Raw genomic sequence first — 12,191 nt, forward strand, 5'->3', positions numbered from 1 at the left:
ATGATGGCTTTCCCTTATAACTCCATGCTGACACCATGACCACTCTCGAAACATCAGAAAATTGATCTCTCATGGTAAACGAAGCTCCCACCAAACACCTTGATAATTACCATAATATCTGAAGCCTGTGCTTTGCATGCTTGCCTGTGTAATGAAATAAAATCTAATATAATTTATGTAGGTTTATAAAGTATACTTTCCATCTCTGTTTTTGGGAGTCAGCTAAGAAGTGCTCATGCTGTATTATAACAAAATCATGTGAAATTGTAAAAATAAGCAATGGCGGTGGCATTATTTAGTCACAGGATCACCCAAAAACACATTGGTTCACAAACAGCCCATTAAATGTACCTTCTCAGCTAGAGAACGGAGATCCAGCTTGGGTAGTGGGGGAGCATTTGCAGAGAGTTTGGGGTGGATATCTGCAGGTGTTTAAATGGTAAATGGTAAATGGTTGGCATTTATATAGCGCCTTTATCCAAAGCGCTGTGCAATTGATGCTTCTCATTCACCCATTCATACACACACTCATACTCACACACCAACAGCGATTGGCTGCCATGCAAGGCGCCGACCAGCTCCTCAGGAGCATTTGGGGGTTAGGTGTCTTGCTGAGGGACACTTTGACACAGCCTGGGCGGGGGATTGAACCGGCAACCCTCCAACTGCCAGACGACTGCTCTTACATCCTAAGCCATGTCACCCACCTGTTTACAGATGCGTCTCGGGCAGGGGTGGGCAATTCCAGTCCTGGAGTCGCCGGTGTTATGACCCAACTACATAGAGTAGTGGGGTGGGGTTCCTTTGGACACCAGCTCATGTTGGGGTGGATGGGAATGAGGCTGCAGAATAGGGTTGCCAAGGCAGCTTTAAGGAGGGAGTCTGTAGATGTATCTGTGCCCTACAGCCGCTTTGAGTGTGGGAGTTTAATCAGGGAGGGTTTGAATAATAAAGGACAGGAACAAAATGGGAGGATAGGGGTTGGCAGTATTTTGGAATTCAGCCTTGTATCAAAAGGAAGAGGGAAGTAAACCTGAGCAGGAGGGATGAGATGACTAGGTTGCGGTTGGGACGTTGTGGATTGTCGAGTGGTATGGGTCTCATTAAAAAACACACAGGTGGGAAAGTCAGGGATGTGGAGAGGTTGAGGCAGTGCTGCATGTATTCCTGCACTGTAAGACATATGAAGAGGAGCTGGCTGATGTGAGAGGGGTGGGGGGTCATAAATTCAGTTTAAAAACCATACTGTGAGAAGGGGACCAACAGAGTGTGGTGGATGGAAAAGTTATCCAGTTCCTGACTAAAACGGGTTTATACCCCAGGGTATAAAACTGGACGGCGCTAAGGAGGAGCAGGGCTTCTCCAGACCGGGTGGAGGCAGCAATGCGCTGACGGTGCCTTATCTGCCAAATAAAAGAAAAAGAAAAAGAAGAACAGTGCTTTTTGTCCCTTTCTTTGACCAGTAGTAGGTAGCGAAATCGTTCTTGTGTATGCGTGTATCGCAACTTGTGGTGAAGGTCGTCAGTTAAACTGGTGAGTTATTTGATGCAAAAGGAAGCTACAATTTGCCTTGGGGTTTTTATTTATTTATTGGGATAGCTTACACCAAAGCGTTGTATGAAGTATTACAGTCAAATGCATTTATGCTCACAGTCACTGTAAGGTTAGAAATCGAGGGCCTTGGTAGCATTAGCTAAATTTGGGCTAGCTAGCTAACAGCGGTCAGCTGTGTTATCGCCACCAGCTTGCCCTGTTTTACAACGTTATAGAAGACGGATAGTGAGTAAATGTTACTAGTTTCGCTTCGCTAACGTTATTTGCCAAACAGTTCATTAGTTAGCTAGCTATATTAGGTTAACGTTATAACAAATATAGAACAAGCGTAGCCTGGCTAACTTGCAGCGTCGTCTAGTTTTTTAGTTGAGCAGGTGAATTGTCCAACTGATCTCGTAGCTAGCTAGCTAGCTGTCAAACCTAATATTAACATTAGCTAGTTCTACAATAATTTGAGTGGTTATTTTTGCCCGCTAGTGGGCTAACGTTACCTACTTCCGAGTCTTAATAACTACTTCCGAGTCTTAATACCTACAGAGCTAACGTTAATAGTTTAATATTATTTATTTCTCGCCAGTTGCTAACGAAAGGTTAAATTGTTCGTTTCGTGTTACATACATTGTCTCGCTGAAAATTGATTGGCTGGAGTGATTATAGCCGTTGTTGGTAGCAATGGTATAATTGTAGAGTAATGCTAGCTAGTTAGTTAGCTAGCTACGTTGTCTACGTGACGGAGGTCAAATGAGGATAGCCAAATGGCGAGCTAATGTTCAGATGATCATTCAGCTCTTGTAGAGTGGATGTTGGCAATAACAAGCAAAGACTGAGTTGGTCGTCTTTGCTTGTTAAGGCTTTGTATGGTTCTTGTGCAGGACCATTCAAGATGGTGTTCATGTACTGAAGTGTGTCAGTATAGCTGCTGCTTACAGAGGAAAAAATTCCCAACTGCAAGGAAAATGTGACACTAAATGATTTAAAGCAATGATTAAGTTCTCTGACGTGATTTCTGCTGGTGTGAATTTTACAGGTGTCACAATGTCTCTGCCGAAGCCAGTCATGCGTGGGCTCCTGGGGAAACGGCTGAGGTTCCACTTGCCCATTGCCTTTGCCCTGTCCCTGGCTACTGCCGTAGCCTTCAAGGTGAAACTGCAGAACTGCTGCCGTTATATTACATTTCTGGGGTCATCAATTCAGGATTCAAATACCTACTGCTTCCTGTGCCTTCTTTTCTCTTCATAGTCCCATCAGCTGAGCAATTTGAGGGTATTTTCATCCGTATCAGATGAACTGTTTAGAAATGACAGTGCCTTTGTAGTACCTTAAAATGTGGGGGGGCATGTACGAGTATTTGTTGAACTGGCTTGAAAATCGCAGATGCTTTGTGTCGTTCGTGCCAGGCTGGCGTATTCATTTGTGTCGTTGGTGAATGCAGAAGAGGGTGGTGAATGTCTAGTCTTCTAGATTGTAAATGCCTTTTGTAGATTGTTGTTAGGGTGTGACTACGTGAGTAGGACTGCATTGTCGATGTAAATTATGTTGGCTGTTGTAAGGCTCAGAATTTAAAATCAATCGGGAACATTGCAAAAACCCTGGGCATGCCCAATCAGCAGTTTGGTTCATTATTAACAAAAATAACAAAAAAATAACAACTGAACACAATTATGTCCAAACCTCGGGTAGACTGAGGAGGATCACTATAGGACCCCCTCCCCCTTGACGGTTATTGACCGTTTGGTCATTTGGGGTCATTATCATCGCCATTAAACTTTCACCACAACCCTACATAATTTTGTTGCCAAGCTGTACCTGCTGTCTTCCCTGTACAGTTCTCTGACTGCACTGCTCAGCTTGCGTAGACTGAAAAGAGGTAGTTTTATATTGATGTCATTAAAATCCCAAAAGACAAATATGAAGGTAATGCACTATGAGTTCAGAGTCCACAATGCCAACTGTCAGTTGTACATGTATTTAAGTCCTAATGTCTCAGCGAATGGGCTGTAAAATGGATAAAGGCTCAATTATAATAAAATATGAATTAAATTAATTTGAGGAACACAATTCAAATCCAATTGTCATATTGTATGTAGACCATGTTGGTAAATTGCCTGAATCTTACAGCTTTTGGTGTCTCGGTAATGTGCCTGATTTAACTTTCCTTTACAAATGGGGACGGGACAATACACTCAGCTCACGATACGATGCACTTCTTGATACAGGGTTCACGATGCAATACCGTCTCGATACGATATCATAAATAAAACAAGATGAAAAGCTGTGACTGAGTAAACAGTAATACTTATTTATTCCTTAAAGTAAAATAAGGACAATGTCCTAGAGCAGGGTGCATATTCCCTGCTGTTGCCTTGCAGCTTTGCCCATGAGGAAGAATGAATGGAAACCTGTAATACAGGCAATACTGGTAACGTAGTAGAGAGCCACGCAACTCATTGATATTGATGGCAATTAAGATTTATTGTACCGTAAGTGATATTAGATCAGTTAAAGGTGTTTCATTAATTGTTATATTCTCTTAAGCCTCAGCCATTGAGTGTTGCTGACTTCAGCTCTATGTCACACGCTCTGTCATCAGTCGTAAGTTGCGACGGCCAATTACACATAAATCAATGTTTATGTAATAATGCTCTTCTTTGGCTGTTTTAGGCTTTCATCTTCATGTTGCAGAACAAGATCTTGACTCATAATCTGCATGTCTTAATGCCAAATTCAGAGTTTTAAGCTTTTTAAACGCGAGGTGTCAAAGTGAAAGTAGGACAGGAGTTGTGCATTGTTTGGAGGCTAGCCAGGTTGTTTGTCAGTGTTCGTGGCTACATGTTAATGGATTTGCTTTCATGATCTGTATGTCTTAATATTGAGAGTAAATGTTCAGGGTGAAAATATAGTTTTAAAGGGTATTATGCGTAAGATGGCAATATACTTTGCTATTTTTAGAAGGCTTACATTCTCCTCTCTATTCGTTTCTAAAGCTCAAAATTATTTTTGGGGTCAGTACAGCTGGTTTTGATTGAGCAGGTCACATTGAGAAAATAGGGGTTTTCAAGTTTGTAAAATGTAGGCACTGCAGTGTGGTGTTCACACTATGTTTGTGGACTGTTGCCGATGTATTGCATTGGTGCAGAAACTCCTCATTGGTAAATAACCTTTCTCCCTCCAGTACTCGGTTACAGAGCCAAGAAAACGGGCATATGCTGAATTCTACAAGGACTATGATGCCATGAAAGAATTCAATGCAATGCGGGAAGCAGGCGTGTTTGAAAGTTGCAGGCCATCTGGTGAATAAACAAACGTGAGTTGATGTAATTTAATGTTGTTGAAGCAAAGTATTTGAAGTACTTGGACTCAATTTTTTATGATAATTTGAATCCTGTTGAAATTACTGTTGGCTGTTAACTGTTGTGGTGTGTCTGAGTACATTCCATATTCACTGTTCTGTGCAAAGTTTCAAATATTTTTTGCAACCAGGATGTGTCATGATTATTAAATTTTTTTTTACTGGCATCATGTGCAGAAGGAATGATTAATGCAGTGGCATGTTTCCTTTTTTTCTTCCCCCTGTGCAGGTCATGTTCCAATATCCATTCCTGATGTAAACTTCCTGCACCTTGATGTTTTTCTTTTTTGAAGGGGATAATGGTCTATGTGATCTCAATATATCCAATAAACATATTTCTTGAAACTTTGTTAAATCTGCTTTACTTAATGTATCTACCGTGTGTGTGTGTGTGTGTGTGTGTGTGTGTGTGTGTGTGTGTGTGTGTGTGTGTGTGTGTGTGTGTGTGTGTGTGTGTGTGTGTGTGTGTGTGTGTGTGTGTGTGTACAAAATGCAGTGAAAAGTTAATAGTCAGAGAAAAAAGGTTATGTAGTGTGTGAATGTGGTGAGAGAGAATGAATAAGTTCAATGTTTGCGAATGGAGCCAATCGCCACACTGAACCATTGTTATGGGCCCAGATCAAATCCAATCACATCTCCACCTCAACCAACCAATTTTGACTGATTTCAATACAAAACCAATAACCTTAATGTCAATGAATAATATTGAATGATCCTGTAATGTAAGACCATGGTTGATTCCATTGAATCATTAATAAACCACATCACTTTACACTTCATGTTGGAAAATAGAGCTTATCTCAAGAACTGTTTTTTTATTTATAAATATTTTTTTCATATTTATCAAGGGTGCCAATAATTCTACTCCAGCACATAGAATTTGAAATTAAATGATGAATATGAGGTTGGAGTGTAGACTGTCAAATTTAAATTGAAGTAGCTGATGTTTCCGACCGTTTTTTTTCGGTAAACCTGTGTTTTTAATACCCATTTCTCAGCCTCATTAAAATTGGCAGAACTCTAATCGGAAGACTAGAATCAAGACTAGTCTCTGAAAGCACGCCTACACTAAAGTAGTGATTGAATTCACCTGACTAATCTGGCTACTCCAATGTGCTGGAGTAGAGCCAGAAGAACATAAATAGTACCACTGTCACGGTGGTGCAGTGGGTACGTTACATTACGTTACAAGGCGTTTAGCAGACGCTCTTATCCAGAGCGACGTACAATGAAGTGCAGATTGAACACAGGAACAGTATGGTTCCGAGTCCTAGCGTGACCATACAGATACAATAGGAAACCCTTGAAGAATACATCAACTTACGAACTAGCATTCCACGGTTGGCAGCTAGAATACCCCGAGTATAACAATTCAATAGCTAATACAAAACAACACAATCTATATATTACTATATAAGTCCTATGATAGTCTATGGCATATACAAGGCTAATCATGGTGGTGAGGTAGGGAGGGAAAGGTGCAGCCTGAAGAGAAGAGTCTTCAGTCTGCGCTTGAAAGAGGTCAGAGACTGCGGTTCCACCACCGTGGCGCCAGGACAGACAGCAGTCGTGAGCGAGAAGTGCAGGTTTGGCGAGGGCGGGAGGTGCCAGACGGCCCGAAGTGACAGAATGGAGGGGTCTTGCTGGTCTTGACAAGCGATTGAATATATACAGGGGCGGATCCCTTAACTGCCTGGTACACCAGCACCAAAGTTTTAAATTTGATGCGAGTAGTCCTGGGTTCCTCGCCTGGGCCTTCTGGGCCGGGCCTTACTTACTTACCTAAATGGTGAACGGTTGGCATTTATATAGCGCCTTTATCCAAAGTGCTGTACAATTGATGCTCTTTCTCATTCACCCATTCACACACACCAACGGCAACTGGCTGCCATGCAAGGCACCCACCAGCTCGTCAGGAGCATTTTGGGGTTAGGTGTCTTGCTCAGGGACACACCCACGGTGGAATCAAACCGGCAACCCCCCGACTGCCAGATGACTGCTTTTACCGTCTTACCGTCTGAGCCAATGTCGCCCATGTCCTCCCTTGTGTCCATGCGGGTTTCCTCCGGGTTCTTCCCACAGTCCAAAGACATGCAGGTTTGGTTAATTGGAGAGTCCCCGGGCACCATGCTATGGCTGCCCACTGCTCCTAAGTGACTAGCGTGAAATGCATTGACAATGGGCAATGACAATAAAGCTGAATCTAATCTAGATGTACACTGTTAATATGAGACTCGGACAGAGGGTGAATAGGAGGAATATGGAATAATGGTAATTGTGTGAATGTTATTCTTTACGATTGTATCTATTTAGGGCGGCACGTATGGTGCAGTGGGTAGCACTGCCACCTCACAGCAAGGAGGTCCTGGATTCCAGTTTGCATGTTTGCATGGGTTTCCTCCCACAGTCCAAAGACATGCAGGTTAGGCTGATTGGAGACTCTAAATTGCCCGTGGGTATGAGTGTGTGAGTGAATGGTGTGTGTGACCTGCGATGGACTGGCGACCTGTCCAGGGCGTATTCCTGCTTTTCGCCCAATGTATGCTGGGATAGGCTCCAGCCCCCCGCGACCCTGTTCAGGATACGCGGGTTAAGATAATGGATGGATGGATGGACTTAGAACAGCCCTTCATGTGTATTTTCCTAGTTATGGATGTGATGCTTTAACTTGTGGAAGAGACTATGCACTTGTAAGTCGCTTTGGATTAAAAGTGTCTGCCAAATGACTAAAATGTAAAATGTAAAATCTGAGAAGAGGCTGCAGCTTTGGGGCCTCTCCTATGTCTGACTGTCCTGTTGAAAGTGTGAACTGTCCCGTGGCTGTTGAGTCCCGGCCAGCAATTTGATGTTACATTACATTACGTGGTATTTAGCAGACGCTCTTATCCAGAGCGACGTACAACAAAGTGCAAATCAATCACAAGAACAAGTGCAAAAGTAGACCTGAGAGGACAGTACAGTTCCGAGTCCTAGTGTAAACATACAGAAATTCAGAACCCTTGAAGAGTACAATCAACATTCAAACTAGCATACCACTGTTGGAAGCTAGAATACAGCCAATAAAAACAACAATATCTATACATAAGTGCCATTACGGTCTAAGGCTAATCACAGTGATTGTGAGTTGGGGAGGGAAAGGTGTAGCCTGAAGAGATGGGTCTTCAGTCTGCGCTTGATGTCATTGGCATCTAAGGTCTAAATATGTTACAAGTGGTACACTCACCACGTTGCTTTTTTAAAATGTTAACGTGCGAGCGTTGTGAATTAGAATTCTCACAACGTTACAACATCGGAGTTACACATCTTTACAATTATACAAGCTTTGCTGTGTGGAGATGACGTAACAAAAACAGTTTTTTTTGGCCCCTCCCACCACCCAGAGTTTTCTGCCTGGCTCTGGTACTGTCGGGAAAGGTCTCGAATGTTCCAGAACTCTCCGGATGATTCGTGTCACATCTCAGAGAAGATATAGTCATTGGACGATGGAGCTGGATAATTCTCGAAGAAGAGCATGTTGTATAAAAAGAGTAGCCTTCGACCAGTGTGTTGAATTTATCGAAGAGCACATGAGAGGAAGAGCGACAGAAGTTGAACAAATAAATAAGTGGGACACACACGGATAGCGAGCCTTTTACTCTTTGTAAGTACCTAATTTATTTAAGCCATGAAGCGAACGTAACTGAACGTTTTATATGCAATTAGACCACTTGTCACCAGATGGATTTGTAAACTCTTGGTACAATAATATTTTTTCAGCCTTTTTAATCGCAGTGTGTTCGCTAGGTATTATGCATGTTCGATTGCTATGCATGTTAGTGATGTCTAATACTATCTGCTGCGATTGTACTCTGTTGTAATAAAATAGTACGTTACTGCAGAAACATTAGTACACCAATTCAGTTTATGAACATGTTTGTACTGTTCTGTAACGTTGGCAGTATTTCTTTTGGAGTTGTAACATGATGGCAAATAATGTTTTCAGGAACGTGCTTTAAAGAGGGCTGTAATGTGTTTTGGAAGAATAACTTTTAAACTAGATTTTTTTAAATCAAAGCGCATCACCTTGAAATTTGCTTTGAAATTTGATAATTGACATTGTCAATGGGAACGGTCATTGTATTCTATGTGTCTTCTGTTGTTCATGAGAGGAATTCAAATCTGAAACAGTAGTGAGCATGTCACAAGGAATAACACACAATGTGGAAACTGCTGATACTGATATTTTTGTTTTGCTTTTTTCCCCTATTGTAGATCACATACAGTATACCAATAATCAAGATGTCTTCTGCAAAAGGAGTGTCAATTGGGATTGATCTGGGAACCACCTACTCCTGTGTGGGTGTGTTTCAGCACGGAAAGGTGGAAATCATCGCGAACGACCAGGGTAACAGAACCACCCCCAGCTATGTAGCCTTCACAGACTCTGAGAGGCTCATCGGAGATGCTGCCAAGAACCAGGTGGCCATGAACCCCAATAACACCATCTTTGATGCCAAGCGGTTGATTGGCAGAAGGTTTGACGATCCTGTTGTGCAGTCTGATATGAAGCACTGGCCCTTCAACGTTGTGAGTGATGGAGGAAAGCCCAAAGTTGAAGTGCAATACAAAGGGGAGAGTAAAGCATTCAACCCTGAAGAAATCTCCTCTATGGTGCTGGTTAAAATGAAAGAGATCGCTGAGGCCTACCTGGGGCAGAAGGTGTCGAACGCCGTCGTCACCGTCCCCGCCTACTTCAACGACTCTCAGCGCCAGGCCACCAAAGATGCCGGCGCGATCGCCGGGCTCAACATTTTGAGGATCATCAACGAGCCCACGGCAGCTGCTATTGCCTACGGCCTGGATAAAGGCAAGAGGGGGGAGCGCAACGTCCTGATCTTTGACCTGGGCGGAGGCACCTTTGACGTGTCCGTCCTGACAATCGAGGACGGGATCTTTGAGGTGAAGTCCACCGCCGGCGATACGCACCTGGGCGGGGAGGACTTCGATAATCGCCTGGTCACCCACTTTGTGGAGGAATTCAGGAGGAAGTACAAGAAGGACGTCAGCCAGAACAAGAGGGCGGTGAGGAGGCTGCGCACGGCGTGCGAGAGGGCCAAGAGGACCCTGTCCTCCAGCTCGCAGGCAAGCATCGAGATCGATTCTCTCTTCGAAGGCATTGACTTCTACACATCCCTCACCCGGGCACGCTTCGAGGAGATGAACGCCGATCTCTTCAGGGGCACCCTTGAGCCTGTTGAGAAGGCCCTGAGAGATGCCAAAATGGACAAGTCGCAGATCCAGGATATCGTCCTGGTCGGAGGCTCTACCCGAATTCCGAAGATCCAGAAGCTCCTGCAGGATTACTTCAACGGCAGGGAGCTGAACAAGAGCATCAACCCGGATGAAGCAGTGGCCTACGGGGCAGCTGTTCAGGCCGCCATCCTGATGGGTGACAGTTCCGAGAATGTTCAAGACCTGCTGTTGCTGGATGTGGCTCCGCTGTCTCTGGGCATTGAGACGGCAGGAGGAGTCATGACCGCTCTTATCAAGCGCAACACAACCATCCCAACCAAGCAGACCCAGACCTTTACAACCTTCGCTGACAACCAGCCCGGCGTGTTGGTCCAAGTCTACGAGGGGGAGAGGGCCATGACCAAGGACAACAACCTGCTGGGCAAGTTTGAGCTTTCGGGCATCCCTCCGGCTCCACGTGGGGTCCCGCAGATCGAAGTGACGTTTGACATTGATGCAAACGGCATTCTGAACGTCTCAGCGACGGACAAAAGCACAGGTAAAGAGAACAAGATCACCATCACAAATGACAAGGGCCGGCTGAGCAAAGAGGAGATCGAGAGGATGGTTCAGGAGGCCGACAAGTACAAGGCTGAGGACGACCTCCAGAGGGAAAAGATTGCCGCCAAGAACTCTCTGGAGTCCTACGCCTTCAACATGAAAACCAGTGTACAGGATGACAATCTTAAAGGCAAGATTAGTGAGGATGACCAGAAAAAGGTCATTGAGAAGTGCAGCAAGGTTATCGCCTGGCTGGAGAACAACCAGTTGGCTGAAAAGGAGGAGTATGAACATCAACTGAAAGAGTTGGAGAAAGTGTGCAATCCAATCATCACCAAGCTGTACCAGGGAGGAAGGCCTACAGGAAGCTGTGGAGACCAGGCACGGTCCAGTGAAGGGTCCAGCTCTCAGGGACCCACCATTGAGGAGGTGGATTAATAATGCTGAACTACTTAACTTAACAATCTGCAACACAGTTGTAGTTTGTTATAATTGTTTGTGGCTGGGTTCAAAATGTACATGATTTTTTTTACACAATGCTGCCAAATGTGCACTTGTAAATATGGCAGAACAAATATGGATGAACGGAAGTGTTAAAACAAGTAATGGTGTGAATGTTATTCTTTTCAATTGTATGTATTTACTGTTCTTGAGATGGAATTTGGGTAATAGCAATAAATTATTTTCAAGATTTATTTTGGATTTCATTACTTCTTTTCTTTCTAACCTTTATAGTGTTCTCTTCTGTGCAAGTGTAAGTGCTCCATTCTCCACCAGATGTCTCTAAATCACAGCTCCCCAAATCTTTCACTCTCAATAAACTACTATATCCACTATTTGAGGTCTCCCATTCCATTATTCATAGTTTATTCAACTTTATCAAACGTCCTTTAAATGGACACCTTTAAATGTGATGTTTACAACTATGAAATCATTTTTAAACATGATGTTCTCAAGTGTTAGTTTCCGTACGTAAAATCAAGGTTCATCTTGGGAAAGAATTGAGGAAGGAAATACCTATACAGTGGCAAGAAAAATAATGTGAACCCTTTGGTCTGTAGTCTGTAATAGCCTCTATCAAATCCCCCCAAGTCTCATTTTACTAAGCTTAAAGAGATTAAGCATATTCATATTAACTCTTTATCTTTTATACATGGAATCAATCTGGCTTCCCTTTTCCAGCGCCTCTATATCTTCCTTATAATGCGGTCCGCAGATTTGCACAGTACTCTTAAGTGTTGTCAAACAATTATATTATACGAGGTGCGTATAACTTCCTTAGGTTTATACTCAATACTCTTGGCTATGTATCCTAGCATCCTGCTGGCCTTTTTTAACTACTACCGCCCATTGTCTAGAACCTGAAAGGCTTTGATCAACTCAGCATCGTCTTTTTCAACTTGAGCACTTTCCACTTTTGTTCCGCCCATAAAGTAATTCTGCCTTATGTTTTTTTCCCCCCACATGTAAAACTTTACATTAAATTCAATTGAATTTAATTTGCCAGGTTTCACTG

General features: G+C 43.3%; 2 protein-coding genes across 2 annotated transcripts; both read left to right on the forward strand.

The window, feature by feature from the left end:
- Positions 1-1,377: 1,377 nt before the first annotated feature.
- Positions 1,378-5,248, forward strand: LOC133110099 (cytochrome c oxidase subunit 6C-1). The gene is made up of 4 exons (XM_061219976.1): positions 1,378-1,533; positions 2,582-2,694; positions 4,727-4,858; positions 5,133-5,248. Exons 2-3 carry the CDS (start codon positions 2,590-2,592, stop codon positions 4,850-4,852), a joined length of 231 nt encoding a protein of 76 aa, XP_061075960.1. The 5' UTR covers positions 1,378-1,533; positions 2,582-2,589; the 3' UTR covers positions 4,853-4,858; positions 5,133-5,248.
- Positions 5,249-8,346: 3,098 nt separating this feature from the next.
- Positions 8,347-11,511, forward strand: LOC133110448 (heat shock 70 kDa protein). The gene is made up of 2 exons (XM_061220564.1): positions 8,347-8,543; positions 9,155-11,511. The coding sequence occupies exon 2, from the start codon at positions 9,182-9,184 to the stop codon at positions 11,111-11,113; it is 1,932 nt and encodes a 643-aa protein (XP_061076548.1). The 5' UTR covers positions 8,347-8,543; positions 9,155-9,181; the 3' UTR covers positions 11,114-11,511.
- The last annotated feature ends 680 nt before the right edge of the window (positions 11,512-12,191 follow it).

This window comes from Conger conger, chromosome 14 (assembly GCF_963514075.1).
Source record: "Conger conger chromosome 14, fConCon1.1, whole genome shotgun sequence".
NCBI lineage: Eukaryota > Metazoa > Chordata > Actinopteri > Anguilliformes > Congridae > Conger > Conger conger.

What these genes read in the sequence shown, in the direction of transcription:
- LOC133110099 (XM_061219976.1), top strand. Translation starts at nt 2,590, where the DNA reads ATGTCTCTGCCGAAGCCAGTCATGCGTGGGCTCCTGGGGAAACGGCTG. An exon ending in CTACTGCCGTAGCCTTCAAG is followed by an intron (nt 2,695 to 4,726) that starts GTGAAACTGCAG and finishes TTCTCCCTCCAG; the next exon opens with TACTCGGTTACAGAGCCAAG.
- LOC133110448 (XM_061220564.1), top strand. Translation starts at nt 9,182, where the DNA reads ATGTCTTCTGCAAAAGGAGTGTCAATTGGGATTGATCTGGGAACCACC.